The sequence below is a fragment of the Medicago sativa genome, chromosome 5, assembly GCF_051527215.1.
Source record: "Medicago sativa cultivar Bolivia chromosome 5, Bolivia_mono, whole genome shotgun sequence".
NCBI classification, from domain to species: domain Eukaryota; kingdom Viridiplantae; phylum Streptophyta; class Magnoliopsida; order Fabales; family Fabaceae; genus Medicago; species Medicago sativa.
The window spans coordinates 1,308,505-1,323,361 of NC_140753.1; the positions used below are offsets into that span (position 1 = coordinate 1,308,505).

Consider the following 14,857-nt stretch of genomic DNA (forward strand, 5'->3'; position numbering starts at 1 on the left):
TGAGTAACCACTTTTTTTTCATAATTTAGAACTTGTCCGTCTTTAGGCGTGATAAAGTCGGTGATTGTAAAACAAGTTTTTTATGTTCGGAGAGGCTTTTAGTGCAGTGATCAAATGAGATTATGCGTCTGACTTGTCTAAAACGATATTATTTACACGTCGGATAGAAAAACTAGCCAAATATATAGTCTGTATAACCACAATTTTACAAATGCGTGACCACTGTTTTTTCATAATTTAGAACTTGTCCGTCTTTAGCCTTGCTAAACTCGGTGATTGTAAAACAAGTTTTTTATGTTCGGAGAGGCTTTTAGTGCAGTGATCAAATGAGATCATGCGTCTGACTTGTCTAAAACGATATTATTTACACGTCGGATAGAAAAACTAGCCAAATATATAGCCTGTATAACCAGAATTTTACAAATGCGTGACCACTTTTTTTCATAATTTAGAACTTGTCCGTCTTTAGGCGTGATAAACTCGGTGATTGTAAAACAAATTTTTTATGTTCGGAAAGGCTTTTAGTGCAGTGATCAAATGAGATCATGCGTCTGACTTGTCTAAAACGATATTTTTTACACGTCGGATAGAAAAACTAGCCAAATATATAGCCTGTACAACCACAATTTTACAAATGAGTAACCATTATTTTTTCATAATTTAGAACTTGTCCGTCTTTAGGCGTGATAAACTCGGTGATTGTAAAACAAGTTTTTTATGTTCGGAGAGGCTTTTAGTGCAGTGATCAAATGAGATCATGCGTCTGACTTGTCTAAAACGATATTTTTTACACGTCGGATAGAAAAACTAGCCAAATATATAGCCTTTACAACCACAATTTTACAAATGAGTAACCATTATTTTTTCATAATTTAGAACTTGTCCGTCTTTAGGCGTGATAAACTCGGTGATTGTAAAACAAGTTTTTTATGTTCGGAGAGGCTTTTAGTGCAGTGATCAAATGAGATCATGCGTCTGACTTGTCTAAAACGATATTTTTTACACGTCGGATAGAAAAACTAGCCAAATATATAGCCTGTACAACCACAATTTTACAAATGAGTAACCATTATTTTTTCATAATTTAGAACTTGTCCGTCTTTAGGCGTGATAAACTCGGTGATTGTAAAACAAGTTTTTTATGTTCGGAGAGGCTTTTAGTGCAGTGATCAAATGAGATCATGCGTCTGACTTGTCTAAAACGATATTTTTTACACGTCGGATAGAAAACCAAGGTACAACAGTTATATAGATGGATAGTTAAAATGGTACAATACATATGGTTTAATGCAGATAGTCCTAGTAATACATGGAGATAGTCATAACATTGAGAATCATAATTATAAATTATTACTCATCGGATAAATCACCATCTGTCCAGTATTGACGGAGATGCTCTATTCCACGTAATTCAACTTCCCTTGAATTTAGACATCTGTTGAGACGAATTTGCATCTGATTGTTCTCGTTGCGTATCATGTTAATGGCCAGTTCGAGCGACTCATTACTGTCTCTTGGGATTTCTGATGAACGTTGTTTTGGTCTTCTTTGGGCTTCTTGACGTAAAGATTGTCTAAGACGTGCAGACTCTTCCATGCGGTAATCCCATTCTCTACGATATTCGTTCATGTTTGCGAGTGAGAATCGTTGTTGTGGGCATAGACAATATCGAAACATATTTCGCTCCAATGCCCACACTCGACCCATACATTCAACCATTTCTGCTGGAGTGTACATTGTTCCTTTAATCCCAGAGAAAGCATGAAACTCCCATTCAATACCAACCCAATCTTCCTCCATCGTATCATAAATTACTAAACTCCATTATACCACAAGTGTATGGTACTTATAGGATGAGTCATAGGATGGGTAATTTTCTTTCTTTGACTAACTTTTTCATTTCAATTAATTTCCTGTTCACTGTTTATTCACATGCTATCTGTGCAATTTCTACAATTGAGGCAATCCAGGGAATCTTGGTAGATGCTAAGAGTCCAGCTGTGTAGTCTCGTATTGAATTTAGGGTTAAAAATGTTTTTGGTTCCTAAAAATTTTAGAATGTCTAAATTTAGTCCTTACTTAATTTGTACTATATACTTATTCTTTCCTTATCATTAAACAAATGTAACAAACTACCTGAGTGTGTTTATACCTTGAAACAACTTTTTCTATAATAAAATTGTTGTTGGTGTCATTAAAAAAATAGTTTAGATTATATATTTTTTATGTAATAGTGTATTATAGTTGGTGTTGTTGAAATAAATAATCATGATCAGTTTCATTTTGAAACATTTGTTTTTTTTTTCAGTTTTAATCAAAATCAAAATTTCATTACAAAAATGTAAATACTGTTAGGAAATCCCTAAAATTCAATTAAATTAAGTAAGGATTATACCTACAATTCTGAACCCAATCTTCCTCCATCGTATTCAAAATGAAAACTATACTCGATCTCTGTTGGTGATGTAGGAAAATTGATTGTTATTGATTTTTCTTTGGGTGTTTTGGTGTATTTTTTTCTTTTTGGTGTAATATTTGGGATTTAAACCTTTTTTATATATAATATATTTTGCCATTAAAAAAAAAAAAGACTCCATTATATCACAAGTGTATGGTACTTAAGGCATGAGTCATAGGATGGATAATTATCTTTCTTTGACTAACTTTTTCATTTCAATTAATTTCGAGGTCACTGTTTATACACATGCCATATGCACTATTTTTAAATTTTATAATTAATAAAAATATATTATTTCTTCTACTATAAATACTTCCTTTCATCTTTCAATTTATCACACCATTTCATCTACTATTCTTACATCTATCTTCTTTTAACCATATTTTTTCATTTTCACAATGCCGAATGCAATACGTTCCAGCGTTAAATTTGCGCATATAAATCGACCGTTTACCGGTTGGATGTTAGATCCGGTTGATACGCTATCCGAATTAAATGATGTTTTTAACTACTTTTTCTACTTGACAAATGATACTACTCGAAGGGTGAAACGTATTGTACATGTAGAACCGTACTACTCGTTGGATGATGTCCACAATGACTGGAAGTTAAGGTATGATTTCAAGACTCTTGAAAGAGACATTGAAGTGGAGCACATGTTTCGGTGGAGAACAAACACAGGAGACCCGTTGTACTTGTTCGTTGAAAGTGAAATTAATGTCGAGTAGCTTATGTTAAATCATCTTGTGTTGTAGTAATTAATGCTGTCAGACTGAGCGTATTTTTGCCTAACTTTACTTTATCGGGTATAAATAATCCCCTTTTACGCGAATCAAACATTTTTTTACTGCACTACAAACTTGTCAAACAATAAACAACAACTTTTATAAGCTTCCTGTATTTCACGCCTAAAGACGGAAAAAATTTCATTTGGAGAAAAATACTGGTCACGTAAATAACAAAAATGTGGTCAGACAGCATATTTTTGGATAAATTTCCTACAACATTTCATTTGAACTCAAATGTGACCAGATTTTTTTCCTAGATGACCAACCAAGTTCTCATATAAATGAAATAAATTATGATAGGGAGAATATTTATGTACATAAATTCAATACGCATTAATTTATCACACTCTTCTCAACAAGTATAATCCTTTATATATGACCTTCGATAACAAAACAAAAAAAGGTTTTCGTCAAATGTACCTCAAAGAAATACATATATAGATAAAGGGGTATTAGGATAAAGGCAATCTAATACCATGATACACCAACGAATATTATACAAAACGCGTAAATAATTTCATAACAATCCAGCACAATCAAGTTAGACAAATGAATGTTTAACCGATCAATAAATCCGCGGGTATCTTTGCAGTATCTAATACAAATCTGGTCTTGATATTTTCTTCATGAAGCACCAGACGACAAACAATTTCACTGCGAATCCGAAGGATATCCTCCTGTAAGTAAATGCAGTTAGTTGGATATATAATCTAAACACATTCCCCATAATATATTAGTATTTAGTAGAAAATATGCATTCCAATGTGTGTTACTGTGTATAAAACATTTCCTGGAAACAAATAACTTACACATCCCATGATTTTATTTTCAAACGAGGGTTGGGGAAAAAATTCCCGTGAGATCGGAATGAAATATATGTGTAACTTGTATCTATACCACACTCCTACAACTAAGTCCCGGGAATGTTACACATGTTAACCAAACACTTTAAAAAAATAAAATTGAAACCCAAGAATAGGATTCCCAACATTTAGGGTGCGTTTGTTTGAGGGTTACAAAATTAATACCTGGGATTAGCTTTCCCAGGAATATAAATGTTGGAATCTTATTTCCAGGAAATTGTAGAAAAAAGTGTTTGTTCAATAGTATAATTCCTGGGAATTTTTTATGGCATCAACGTTAAATTTATAAAACTACCCCTGTCAATACCATCGACATTTCTAAATCCTGTTGATGAAGAGCCTAAACTCTAATCCTTCCTGAGTTCTAGTCGGTGTGGATTTACATAATCCCTGCTAGACAAACCAGGTTCTCTTTCTTGTATTACACATCCCTTTCCATATTGGCCATCATCCCAAAATCAATGCATAGAAGTCCAAACTCAATTGGGGAAAATTCCAATGGAACAAAGAAAATTATCACCGACAAAAGAAAATAATTCTTGTAAAGAATAATTTCAATTATTTTTCATTTAAAAAAAATTGAGGACAAAAATTATAAACAATCAACAACCAAGAAATATTGATATCACATGCTCTTTTCAACAATCAATTTCATATAGGAGGTGATAAGCATTGGTTAAGGGCAGAATTGGATTTTCACAGAAATTTACCTGGGAATAAAACTTTCCAATCCTATTTGACAGGAATAAAAATGGGCAAAACGTGGGTCAAACGTCGGTGTAACTGTCATTATTTTTTTCCTGGGTATAATTTATTCCAAGGCATATTTTTTTTGTTCCCATCTACCAAACAATGGCATATGTAATTCCAACCTTAGATTCCTGGGAACCATTTTTATTTTCCTCAAACAAACGCACCCATATATTCTAGTGAGTTATTCCCGGGAACAAATTAACATAACATGAAAAAACATCCCCTTATAATTCCAAAAATACGGCACACTCCTCCAGTTAAAAACCCAAACAATAGATACAACATTCAGTCATATTTGATTTCAAATATTTAATCGTAAAATAAATTGGTTTCAATATAACTACTTATACCACCTGAGTCTTAACAATTCTAATTGCTTTCAGTTTTCAATATATTGGATGTCTACTGCAATTAGGCTGTATATTTAGGGAATGCGGGAGGAAGTTTTCAAATAAAGTCCGCTGTCAATGATGATTAATTGACTAAATCTCATAATATCAATAGTTACATATTACTAATTAATCAACAACAAACTAATAAAACACAATGTTTAGGAAATTTAAAGCATTACCAATGAATAGTCGGGCATACTCTTCTGCCCCCATTTTGCTTCACCATCCCACAACTCCAAGTACTTAAGAACATATACCCCACAATCATGACTGCAAAATTTAAAAATTTCAAATTAGGTAAATAAACCCTATACACAAGTAATATATCAACGAGTCATAGCATGTTATTCGACATCACTAACCAATTTTGTTGCTTTGGTAAATCCACCACTACAACCTCCAAAGAAGATTCCAACATATCTCCTTTATTGTTCGCTCCTTTATTCATCAATTCCACTACCCCTTCAAAACGGACTTTCTGTAAAAACACATGTTCTCATTTGATCAACATTAATTACACTAACAACTAAATTAACCAAAACAATTTATTTAAGAGTTACATATACCATTGCATTATCCAAACGCTGCCTTGAGGCATTTCTTTCACTGTATAACGAGTCCAGCACATACATTGTCCTCTTCCTATGGTCCAACACGTAACATGTCCAGTGGTCTTCGAACTGGGTTGGTGCAAATACCTAATTTTAATGATAAAATTTATTCAACCACGTTGCATAAAACAAATTCGTGACACATAATATTTTTTTGTTTCATTGACATCAAATTTATTAGGCAGAGTCGTCGCAAGGTGAAAACAAAACTCGCAAAATTAGGGGTTACAATAGGCACCAAACATAAGCGTAAACCCCGCACAAAAAACCACACAAAACCAACCCCCCACCGAACTAATACAACACAAACCCATATAGACAAAACCACAATGCCAAATCCACTGCCTAAAGGGAATTTTAGGTAGAGTCCAACATTATTCTCTATATTTGAATTTCAAAAAATAGCTGAAAATGCTCATGTGACCAAAATAAATCAGCAAACTCCTTGTTCTGTCAATTCAAATATGTTGCAATGCTACACAACATTGCAATACTCTAATGAAAGAAAACAGGCAGTGATGAAGGCACAATTTTTCACTAAAGTAGTGCACAAATATATTACCCACTCATCAACATTCTAGACAAAAAAAACCAATCAGAAATCATCTACACCTACAACATCATAATGATGACTTCAAGTTAAAAAATTAACTTACTAAGTCAGATGACCGCAACGCCTCAAGTGTCTTGGTCCAACGAGGCATATACATCTTGAATTTCCGCTCAGTCCATTGGAGTTTACGTCCTTCAGGATGTGCCTTTAAATCATCAACTACCTCAAACTGCAATTATAATTAATGTTAGGCATGGGATAATAAAGGTTGAATACACATCACGGTTGTTTGACTTTATACTTGATACAATTCCGTACCGAAAAATAATCTGACAAAATTAAGCGTTTCACACAACCATGTTTTCGAACTTCATCATGCATCATAGTCCTGCCAGCAATATTAATAACCTAAGGCAATACATAAATAAAAGTAAGTAATGGTTAACAAACAATATCGTAAAATCTAAATTAAAACAAAAAAGGTTAACGGAAAATACTAACATATGAGTTCACCCACTTCCTCGCCTTCATGCATTGGAAAAACTCCCCGGCAACACGCCACTCATCTACCTCACATAACACACTAAAAAAAGAAAAATAAAATGTTAATCGATTATGATAAAGCTTCAATTCAAAACCCGCGACATGAAAAAATGTAGTTAAAATACATTAAAAAAATTATATACTTACATATCTCTAGCCTTTTCATGTGTGCAGAATAAATACAGCTTTCTCAAATATGACTTAATACTTATTTGCCTTTTTTTTTTCCTTTTCAGCCATATCATCATCATCCAACTCCATCCCATTGTCTTTATCTTCTTCCATTTTTTTTTCTTCTTCACCCACATCTTCATCATCAACCTTCATCCCATCATCATTTTCTTCTTCCAATTTTTTTTCCTCTTCACCAACATCTTCATCATCCAACTTCATCCCATCATTTTCTTCTGCTTTTCCCGCCTCACTTTTCAACCCATCATTATCCGCATCAATCTTACTACACTTTACTCCTACATGTTTTGACCCACTTCCTACTTCCATGCTACTTGGCATCGGAATATTTTCCCTACCGTCAACCTTATTTGCTTTTAATATCCTCATATCATCCTCAAGGATTGAAACCCGGGAAAGCAAATCTTTGTGTTCGGCTACCAACCTTTGATGTTCAGCCATATAAGCTTGCACATCAAAAAAAGGGCATGCACTATCTCCAATACCAACTTGAGAATGGTTAACGGCTTCAACAAAGACATCATTTTCCATGTCTTGTTGTGTTGGAACCAAGTCCTCAACCAACTAATCACATTAAATAGGTTAAATTAACATAATTGTATGCGAAAATTTAAACTATAAAACCCATTTACCGAGTTAATATACTAAAGGCAATTACTAACCTTCGCATTTGAAAAAAGGTTTGCGATTACAACATGACCTCCATCCACTTTGGTCCAATTGTTAATGCGTGGAAAACGCTTAATTGGACCACTGGTTAGGGATAAATGTTCAACCGCCCATATCTAATCAAATGACAAATAAAATTAACGTACACAACATTTGACATAACTATAGATATAATTAAAAAAACATAACCCATTTAATATTCAATACCTGCAATACGGCTGGGCAACCAGAAATGTGTATAACTGTATCATTCTTTTGTTGATGGTATCTTGATGCCGCACTACTAAGATTTTCAATTAAATCTTCGTAAACAGCAACACCCCAATTATAGGTACTAAGAGCGTCTAAATCATCAACAAGCTTAAAGAAATCTTTTTTAATATAACTGTGTGATTTCGGAAAATATAACACACACAAGGCAAATAAGATGTAAACTCTACAAAAATCATCTACGTTGTCCCCTTCTTGAAGGACCTTCAGCTTAGAATGTACACTATCAATATCAATAACTTCATTCACATCAAACAATGTTCTAACATGACTAACCCTATCACTAGTTTCCGGTAAACACTCTCCTACAATAGGCAAACCTAAAGCCAAACAAAGGTCTAGATGTTTAAAGGCCACAGTCCTAACGCCTACTCTAAATCCCAAGCTACTTGCATCCCACCTATGCAATAATTCCTTCAATAAAGTACCATTCATTCCTATATAGGTCTTCGTATCCACAAGATATCGGAACGGAGTTTTCATAATTCTACTTCTTTGCGCATCAGACAATGTTCGGTTAATATCTACCAACTTATTAGTACGGGGCATTTGAGTCTTTATCTGTGGCTGCAAATTCAACAGTATTCATTCATTAATGGCATAAAACACAAACAATTACATACACATTAAACATCTCATTAATTAAATTGTACTTACACCAACAACACAATCCCTTTTTCGTTTGTTTTCCCTCATGATGTTCACCTTATCTGTTGTATACAAAAACAATTTCTATCAACATCAATTAAAACACACACAAACACCTATTCTCAACACACGTTACAAGAACGATTTGAAAAAATTCATCTTATAACTAAAATACAAACACATTTTACAATCACATGTTTTCCACAAAAATTGAAGAACATTATAGAAATAATATTGTGACGAGTTAATGTTTTCCTATCTTTTTTACCATAGACATACTTACAAAACTTTATATTCACTTAACCATATTTTAACATATACGTAACCACATTTTTTTTCCTTCAAATTTCTAAAGCTTTAACCATTTTTTAACAAAAGTGCGACCACAAATCTTTCGACATATGTTGACACTAACTCTACGTGATATCATTTAGAGGAACAACCACAATCAAACTACAAAAATTGGAGAAAACTTATATCCATCACATCATCCACTAACACTTGAACAAAATCTAACAACCTACCAAATTAATCAACATAATCCAAAATTTTATTAATAAAAATCAAAGTTAGCCGTGTTATGCACTACTAACATATGTCCATCACTACTATTGCTTAACAACCAATAATCCTACCCAAAGTAATGCACACATCAGTTCATAAATAACTTCACCACAGTACTCTATTGCACAAAAATTAGCCTGTTAAAGCAACCCCAAAGCACCTGAATAACTTCACCACAATACTCTATTGCACAAAAATACAAGTCCACTGCTACATTCTGAGGTCAGTAAAATATGTTGTAGCAACTATCACACCATAAACTATGCTTCTTAAGAGTATCACATATGCAGTACTCTATAACTATTGCACCACATTGACAAAATTAAATGATTGCCAATTATAAGACGTATCAATCAACAATACTATACTGTCATGCAATTCCACTTAATCTCACACTTTGATTTATCCACCATCTTTTTAATTAACTTACTTAACTCCCTAAACAGGAGTTGGATTGTCTAACTGCTACATCGTCAAACAAACCAGTCTCACATTATTTCTGCCCTTTTGAGTTTTTTTTTTATCTTCCCTCTAGTGTTTGATTTCTCATCTCATGTCCGATTTAAATTATAAATAGTGAAATACTGTGTGTTAAAGAGTGTGTTGACATCATTCCTCAAAAAATAATGAGTCAGTTTGGATGAAAAACAAGTAATGGAAAAAAAAATTATAATTCAAACTTAACCCATTTGAACAACTCATCCGACAAATCAAATGAGTGTGCCCTACATATCAACAGACTGTAACAATGTTTCAATCTATACAATGTTTTCTATTAAAATACTTCAATTTTTCACCCCCACACTAGAGGAATGATAAAATAAAATGGCTTCAGATAACAAAATTAACTTCAGAAAACAAAATTAATTGGCAAAATTCAAACTTACAGATGAGTTCGGAGCAAGAATCAATCACCTACGTTGTATTCGGATCGGAATTTGTTGGAACGCTTTAGGGAGAGACGCCGTCGCAGAGGGTTGAGGGAGAGATCCTTCGCAGAAGGTTGAGTGAGAGATGGAGAAATCCGTCGCCTATGAATGGGTAGAGAGATAGAGCCGTCGGAGAGGGTTGAGATGGAGCCGTCCTGGTCGCGTGGAGAGAGGCGCCTTTGCTTTTCTGTTCTTCGACCGTGAATAGAGAGAGAGAGAGACAGATCTGAAATTTTTCCTTCTTTTTTTCCTTTTCAAACCATCCCTAGCGCATGAAATTACCAAACTACCCCCGCCACATAAGCAGTGGTACAAAGGGGTGTATGGAAAAGGGTGTACATGAATCTTTTTCCAAAAATAAAAGAGGTAGTTGTGATGCTTTTCCAATACGGTCGTGACTTGGTTGGGATAAAAAATTTCGAGACACCTTAGCATTATTTGTTGTTTCGTTTTGTTGGCGCGCTTGTATATCTCTTGTGCGAGTGTTGCATTATTGAATAATATTTTGCCGATTAAAAAAAAAAAGTATTTATTGAACAACTATTTTGATGGAAACATGGCATGATAGAGATCTCACATTAGTGAAACAGAATAGGCTAACATTATAATGTTATAGATTTTATTAGGGTGAATAGTGTTTTTCACCCCTGTAATATAGGCCATTTCCGGTTTTCACCCTTATGAAATTTTCGGTCTGATTTGCACCCTTGTAAAAAAAAAAATTTCCTGAAAACACCCCTCCCCCCTCCAACTCAGCAGATTCGCCTACGTGGCGCTGAGTTGGCTTTTTTTTTACATTTCTTATTTTTTTTAACTTGCCACGTCATATATTATTATTAAAAAATTAAAAAAATAATAAAAATTAATTTAAAAATAAAAAAAATTAATTTAAAAATAAAAAAATTATTTAAAAAATTTGAAAATTAATTTTTGAAAAAAAAATTGTAAATTTTTTTTTGGATGTTATAGATTTTATTATAAAATAGATGTTGTCCCATTTCATTTGATTTCACCTTATACTATCAACCCAAATATACTAAAAACAAACTAAACATACACGCGACCTAATGCAAATCACTGTAAGCTAATCCTTCAAAGGAGGACTTGACCACAAATTCTAGCAAGCATACTATAATAATACCACTTGCTTCCGTAAGCTAATCATATAAAAATTCAAGAAGATATTCAGGAATGAAATTATAAAATGATTGCAGCTTCTCCTTAATTTCTTCCACAACCTCGTCTTTGTCCTCAATTTGACTAGAAAGGGAGAAACAGATCTTCTCCAAGCACCTACCATTATCCAGAAAATATTTAGCTAAAGATAACTCAAGATCATCCCCAATAACTTCTTCAAATTTCACAACATGGAGAAAAGCCAAACGCTTGGGCACATCAGCAGAACTCAAAAGCTCTTTCCCAAAATCACATATTTCCTAACCATTAATCATCAAAGAAAGACCAAATAAGACTCTTACAAAGCAAACAAACTAGATAAAAAAATGCAGCCAAAGTAAAGTAATGTATTTTAAAATCAAACACTAGTAATTACGAACCTTGAGAACAAGTGTCTCGAGAACCGGTGTCTTTTGAAGCAAGGTTAATAGAATATCAACACTAACGAAGCCAACCTCCAAATGGGTCAACAATGGAAATACACATAGCTTTTTTGGTAGCATCTCATTCAGATCCAGAACCTGAAATGGATGACACAACGAAACTGATTTATATTACAACAAAAGGATTAAACTTAGATATATATCCGTTGAGAACAAACTCATAAATATTTATCCTACTTGTGCTATATTATTATAAAAATAAATTACTTCAAGATCAAGACATTCATTGTTAAAAACACTAAAGGATTAAATATACTTACCTTTGATGACTCGAATTTGATAGATTTTGAGTGACTGAATTGACCGAGAAGTGCAGTAGCATGGAAATCTGACATATAACTTACATAGTGCTGGCTCTCATATAAATTGATTTTAGCCAAAGCATGGCATGGGGACTTAATTATAATGTTTTGTGATATATCAAAACCGCAAAAACTGAATTCTTTCAGATCCTCAGAATCAGGGAAGCAGATAAATGATTTGTCACGTTTACAAGGAACACCGACGCTATGTTCGATTGAAATGCTTTCAAGTAGAGGCGCGTATATCATAACCAAAGATGTATCAACAAACCAAGCGCAGTTTTTAGCCTCAAATTTTGTTAGGAGGGGGAATTCAAGACGAACATTGCGCGGAGATTTGGATGAGTCCGTGTTAAAGTTGATTCCACACAAGTTGAGAATTTTCAAGTTTCGAAATAGAATATATTTGTTGGGAGCGGGAACATCAACGGAATTTTGAAGCAAATTCAATTCTTCATCGTACATAGGAACATTAATAAAGGAAATGGAATCAGTAAGCAATTCTAATTCTTCTAACAACAAAAGGTTATTGAAAAGAGAATGAGAAGCAGCGAGAACGGAGAATGGGATTTGAAAAAATGAATGGATTTGAAGAATTTTAACTCTTCGTTTGAAGATGTTTGATAAGCATGAATTTAGAAGAGACCAGTCATACAAACTACGGAGGAAAAGAGAAATGTGATGCATGGCTAAACTATCGTTAAGAAGAAGTGCTCTCTTAACAAAGGTGGCAAAATTCTTCATTCTTTGAAACCTGATAATGAAATCAACAGAAAATTGATAATCATGTAAGGAGAGTTTGGTGAGGGAAGTCCAGCGACGTTCCCATTTTTTGGATAAGATGGAGGTGCGGATAGCATCTTTGGTTGGTAGGAAATTGAGAATGTGAGTTATCACTGGTTCAGGGAGCATGTTGGAGATTATGTCTTCAACTGCATTTGCATCTGTGATTTTGGTGATTTTGGAAGGCTTTACGGTTGTTGTGGTGAAGGCAGTGATTGGTAAATGAGACTCCATGATTGAGTTGAGATAGTAAGGAGCGGGAAATTAGGGTTTATGAGAGATGAGATGAGTGACAAATGAAAGTAAAATTATTATATATTCTTACATTAATTCAATAATTTATGTATTTTATTTGTAATATAGACCAAATACGTTAATTATTCGATAAACATGAGAAAAAGAATATTCTTTTGTATGTAAGAATAAATTTTGATTATTCTTTAATATATTTTTTTTTCTTTTCCTTTTTGGTCAAGACATTTCATTTTCTTTGTTTTACATTATATCAATTTTTGATTTTTTTTTACAAACTAAAGAATACTCATATACAAATTAAAATGTTGTAACAAAAAAAAATATACAAACTAAATGTGTGATACCTAAATAGTATCACACGCGTGATAGATAACCTTTTAGCAATTTAGTCCTCGATTCCATTCGGGGTTGATGTGTATAAAATAATTTACATCCTCTAAACATCCTTTCTGCCTAATAAACCATCCCCACGAAACCATTTTAATATGCTACACTATGCCGCTTACATTCACTGAGTTTCCTTCAAAGATAATTTGATTTCTACCTAGCAAAATGCATCCGATTGTATCCATACACGATAAATGTGAGAATTTCCTACCTTTCTTACCACCTTTGATACCACAATGTTGCAAAAATTGAGAGCACGGGTTCTGGTCTTGAACGAGTCTCATGCCAAGCCATCCATGAATTTGATTCCATACAAGATTACTTATTGGACATGAAGAAAAAAAAAAGGGTATCTTGCGAAGCTTTGAAATGACATCAAGTTTTGTTGTCAATTTTGAAAAAATAACGGTTGACCAATGGCGAAAGAGCTAGCTTTTGTAAAGATGTGTGGCTTGGTACGTCCGCGTTAAAAGAGTTGTTTCCTCAACTCTTTTTGCTTGTAGTATACATAAATGTGACAGTTGCAGAATCAGGTTGTAGGTCTAGTTTGAGTTGGAAGTGGAATTTATGCTGGAGCAAGACTTTGTTAGATAAATAGAAAGGCGGGGAATCTATGTTGTAGGATATTATTGTCGGCATATCACCGGTAATAAATACACCATGCATATTGCTCGGTTTGGTTGTTGGACGCTGCTGGAGGCTTCTCGATTAAATCTTGCTACCTCTGGTTGACAAAGGGAGGCATTTCTAGGCAGAATTCAAATGAGTTGTAAGGTTTAGAAAATGGTTTTTTTTTCATTTAAAGAGCTCTATGTATTGAATTAATTTACGAGAACGATGATGGTCTATTTCTTATAACATAAAATGTTATAACAAAAAAGTATTTACCTCTAGCAGTGGTAAGACAATAAATAACAAATGTCGTATCATTTGATTAGTGTTTAAAAAGTTACATTAGTTTTTCAGTCTGTCGCTCTTGTGGTTTTTTTAGGAGAATCACCGTTTGTGGGTTGAAAATTGAATTTGTATTTGAGGAATAAAGAAGATGATATCCGTTCAAAAAGATAAATATGATGATGTGGAGGGTCTAGAATATGATACATTGGAAAGAAGAAGGAAAAAAAACTTGTCAATTTGATGAGCTCTATGTTTTAAATTGGTTGTATGTACATAAATTAATTTTTTACAAACAATATGATTATATAATAGATATTTAATAAAATAAAGCTTTTTAGACTAATTAGATAAGATAAATTTAAGTTAGAATAATTTAAATTT

The 14,857-nt window shown here is 33.3% G+C and overlaps 2 protein-coding genes across 4 annotated transcripts; both read right to left on the bottom strand.

Annotated features, from left to right (window-relative positions):
* Window positions 1-3,595: 3,595 nt before the first annotated feature.
* On the bottom strand, window positions 3,596-10,593 carry LOC146918941 (putative ubiquitin-like-specific protease 1B). 3 transcript variants are annotated; one of them, XR_015011308.1, is made up of 9 exons: window positions 10,224-10,593; window positions 8,750-8,802; window positions 8,030-8,659; window positions 7,816-7,938; window positions 7,109-7,717; window positions 6,920-7,001; window positions 6,737-6,826; window positions 6,522-6,647; window positions 5,821-5,952 (listed from the first exon to the last, which is right to left on the bottom strand). XR_015011308.1 is itself a non-coding variant. In XM_085712182.1 (8 exons), the coding sequence occupies exons 2-8, from the start codon at window positions 6,947-6,949 to the stop codon at window positions 3,804-3,806; spliced, it is 705 nt and encodes a 234-aa protein (XP_085568308.1). In that variant the 5' UTR covers window positions 6,950-7,001; window positions 7,109-7,157; the 3' UTR covers window positions 3,596-3,803. The 3 variants fall into 3 exon arrangements, 1 of the variants encoding a protein (XP_085568308.1); XR_015011307.1 differs by having other exon boundaries at window positions 10,192-10,593; XM_085712182.1 differs by lacking the exons at window positions 7,816-7,938; window positions 8,030-8,659; window positions 8,750-8,802; window positions 10,224-10,593 and adding exons at window positions 3,596-3,923; window positions 5,434-5,524; window positions 5,617-5,732 and having other exon boundaries at window positions 7,109-7,157.
* A 589-nt stretch (window positions 10,594-11,182) lies between these two features.
* LOC146918942 (F-box/FBD/LRR-repeat protein At3g14710-like) lies at window positions 11,183-13,171 on the bottom strand. Its single transcript, XM_085710548.1, has 3 exons — window positions 12,113-13,171; window positions 11,790-11,930; window positions 11,183-11,669 (listed from the first exon to the last, which is right to left on the bottom strand). The coding sequence occupies exons 1-3, from the start codon at window positions 13,169-13,171 to the stop codon at window positions 11,391-11,393; spliced, it is 1,479 nt and encodes a 492-aa protein (XP_085566674.1). The 3' UTR covers window positions 11,183-11,390.
* Window positions 13,172-14,857: the final 1,686 nt, after the last annotated feature.

Bases quoted from the DNA above. Each gene is read 5' to 3' on its own strand.
- LOC146918941 (XM_085712182.1), bottom strand. From the start codon at position 6,949: ATGAAGGCGAGGAAGTGGGTGAACTCATAT. The intron at 6,648-6,736 runs GTACGGAATTGT...TTATAATTGCAG, and splicing joins TTTTGTCAGATTATTTTTCG to TTTGAGGTAGTTGATGATTT. The intron at 5,953-6,521 runs GTAAGTTAATTT...CATTAAAATTAG, and splicing joins CGTTGCGGTCATCTGACTTA to GTATTTGCACCAACCCAGTT.
- LOC146918942 (XM_085710548.1), bottom strand. From the start codon at position 13,171: ATGGAGTCTCATTTACCAATCACTGCCTTCACCACAACAACCGTAAAG. The intron at 11,931-12,112 runs GTAAGTATATTT...CATCCATTTCAG, and splicing joins TCAAATTCGAGTCATCAAAG to GTTCTGGATCTGAATGAGAT. The intron at 11,670-11,789 runs GTTCGTAATTAC...ATTAATGGTTAG, and splicing joins TCGAGACACTTGTTCTCAAG to GAAATATGTGATTTTGGGAA.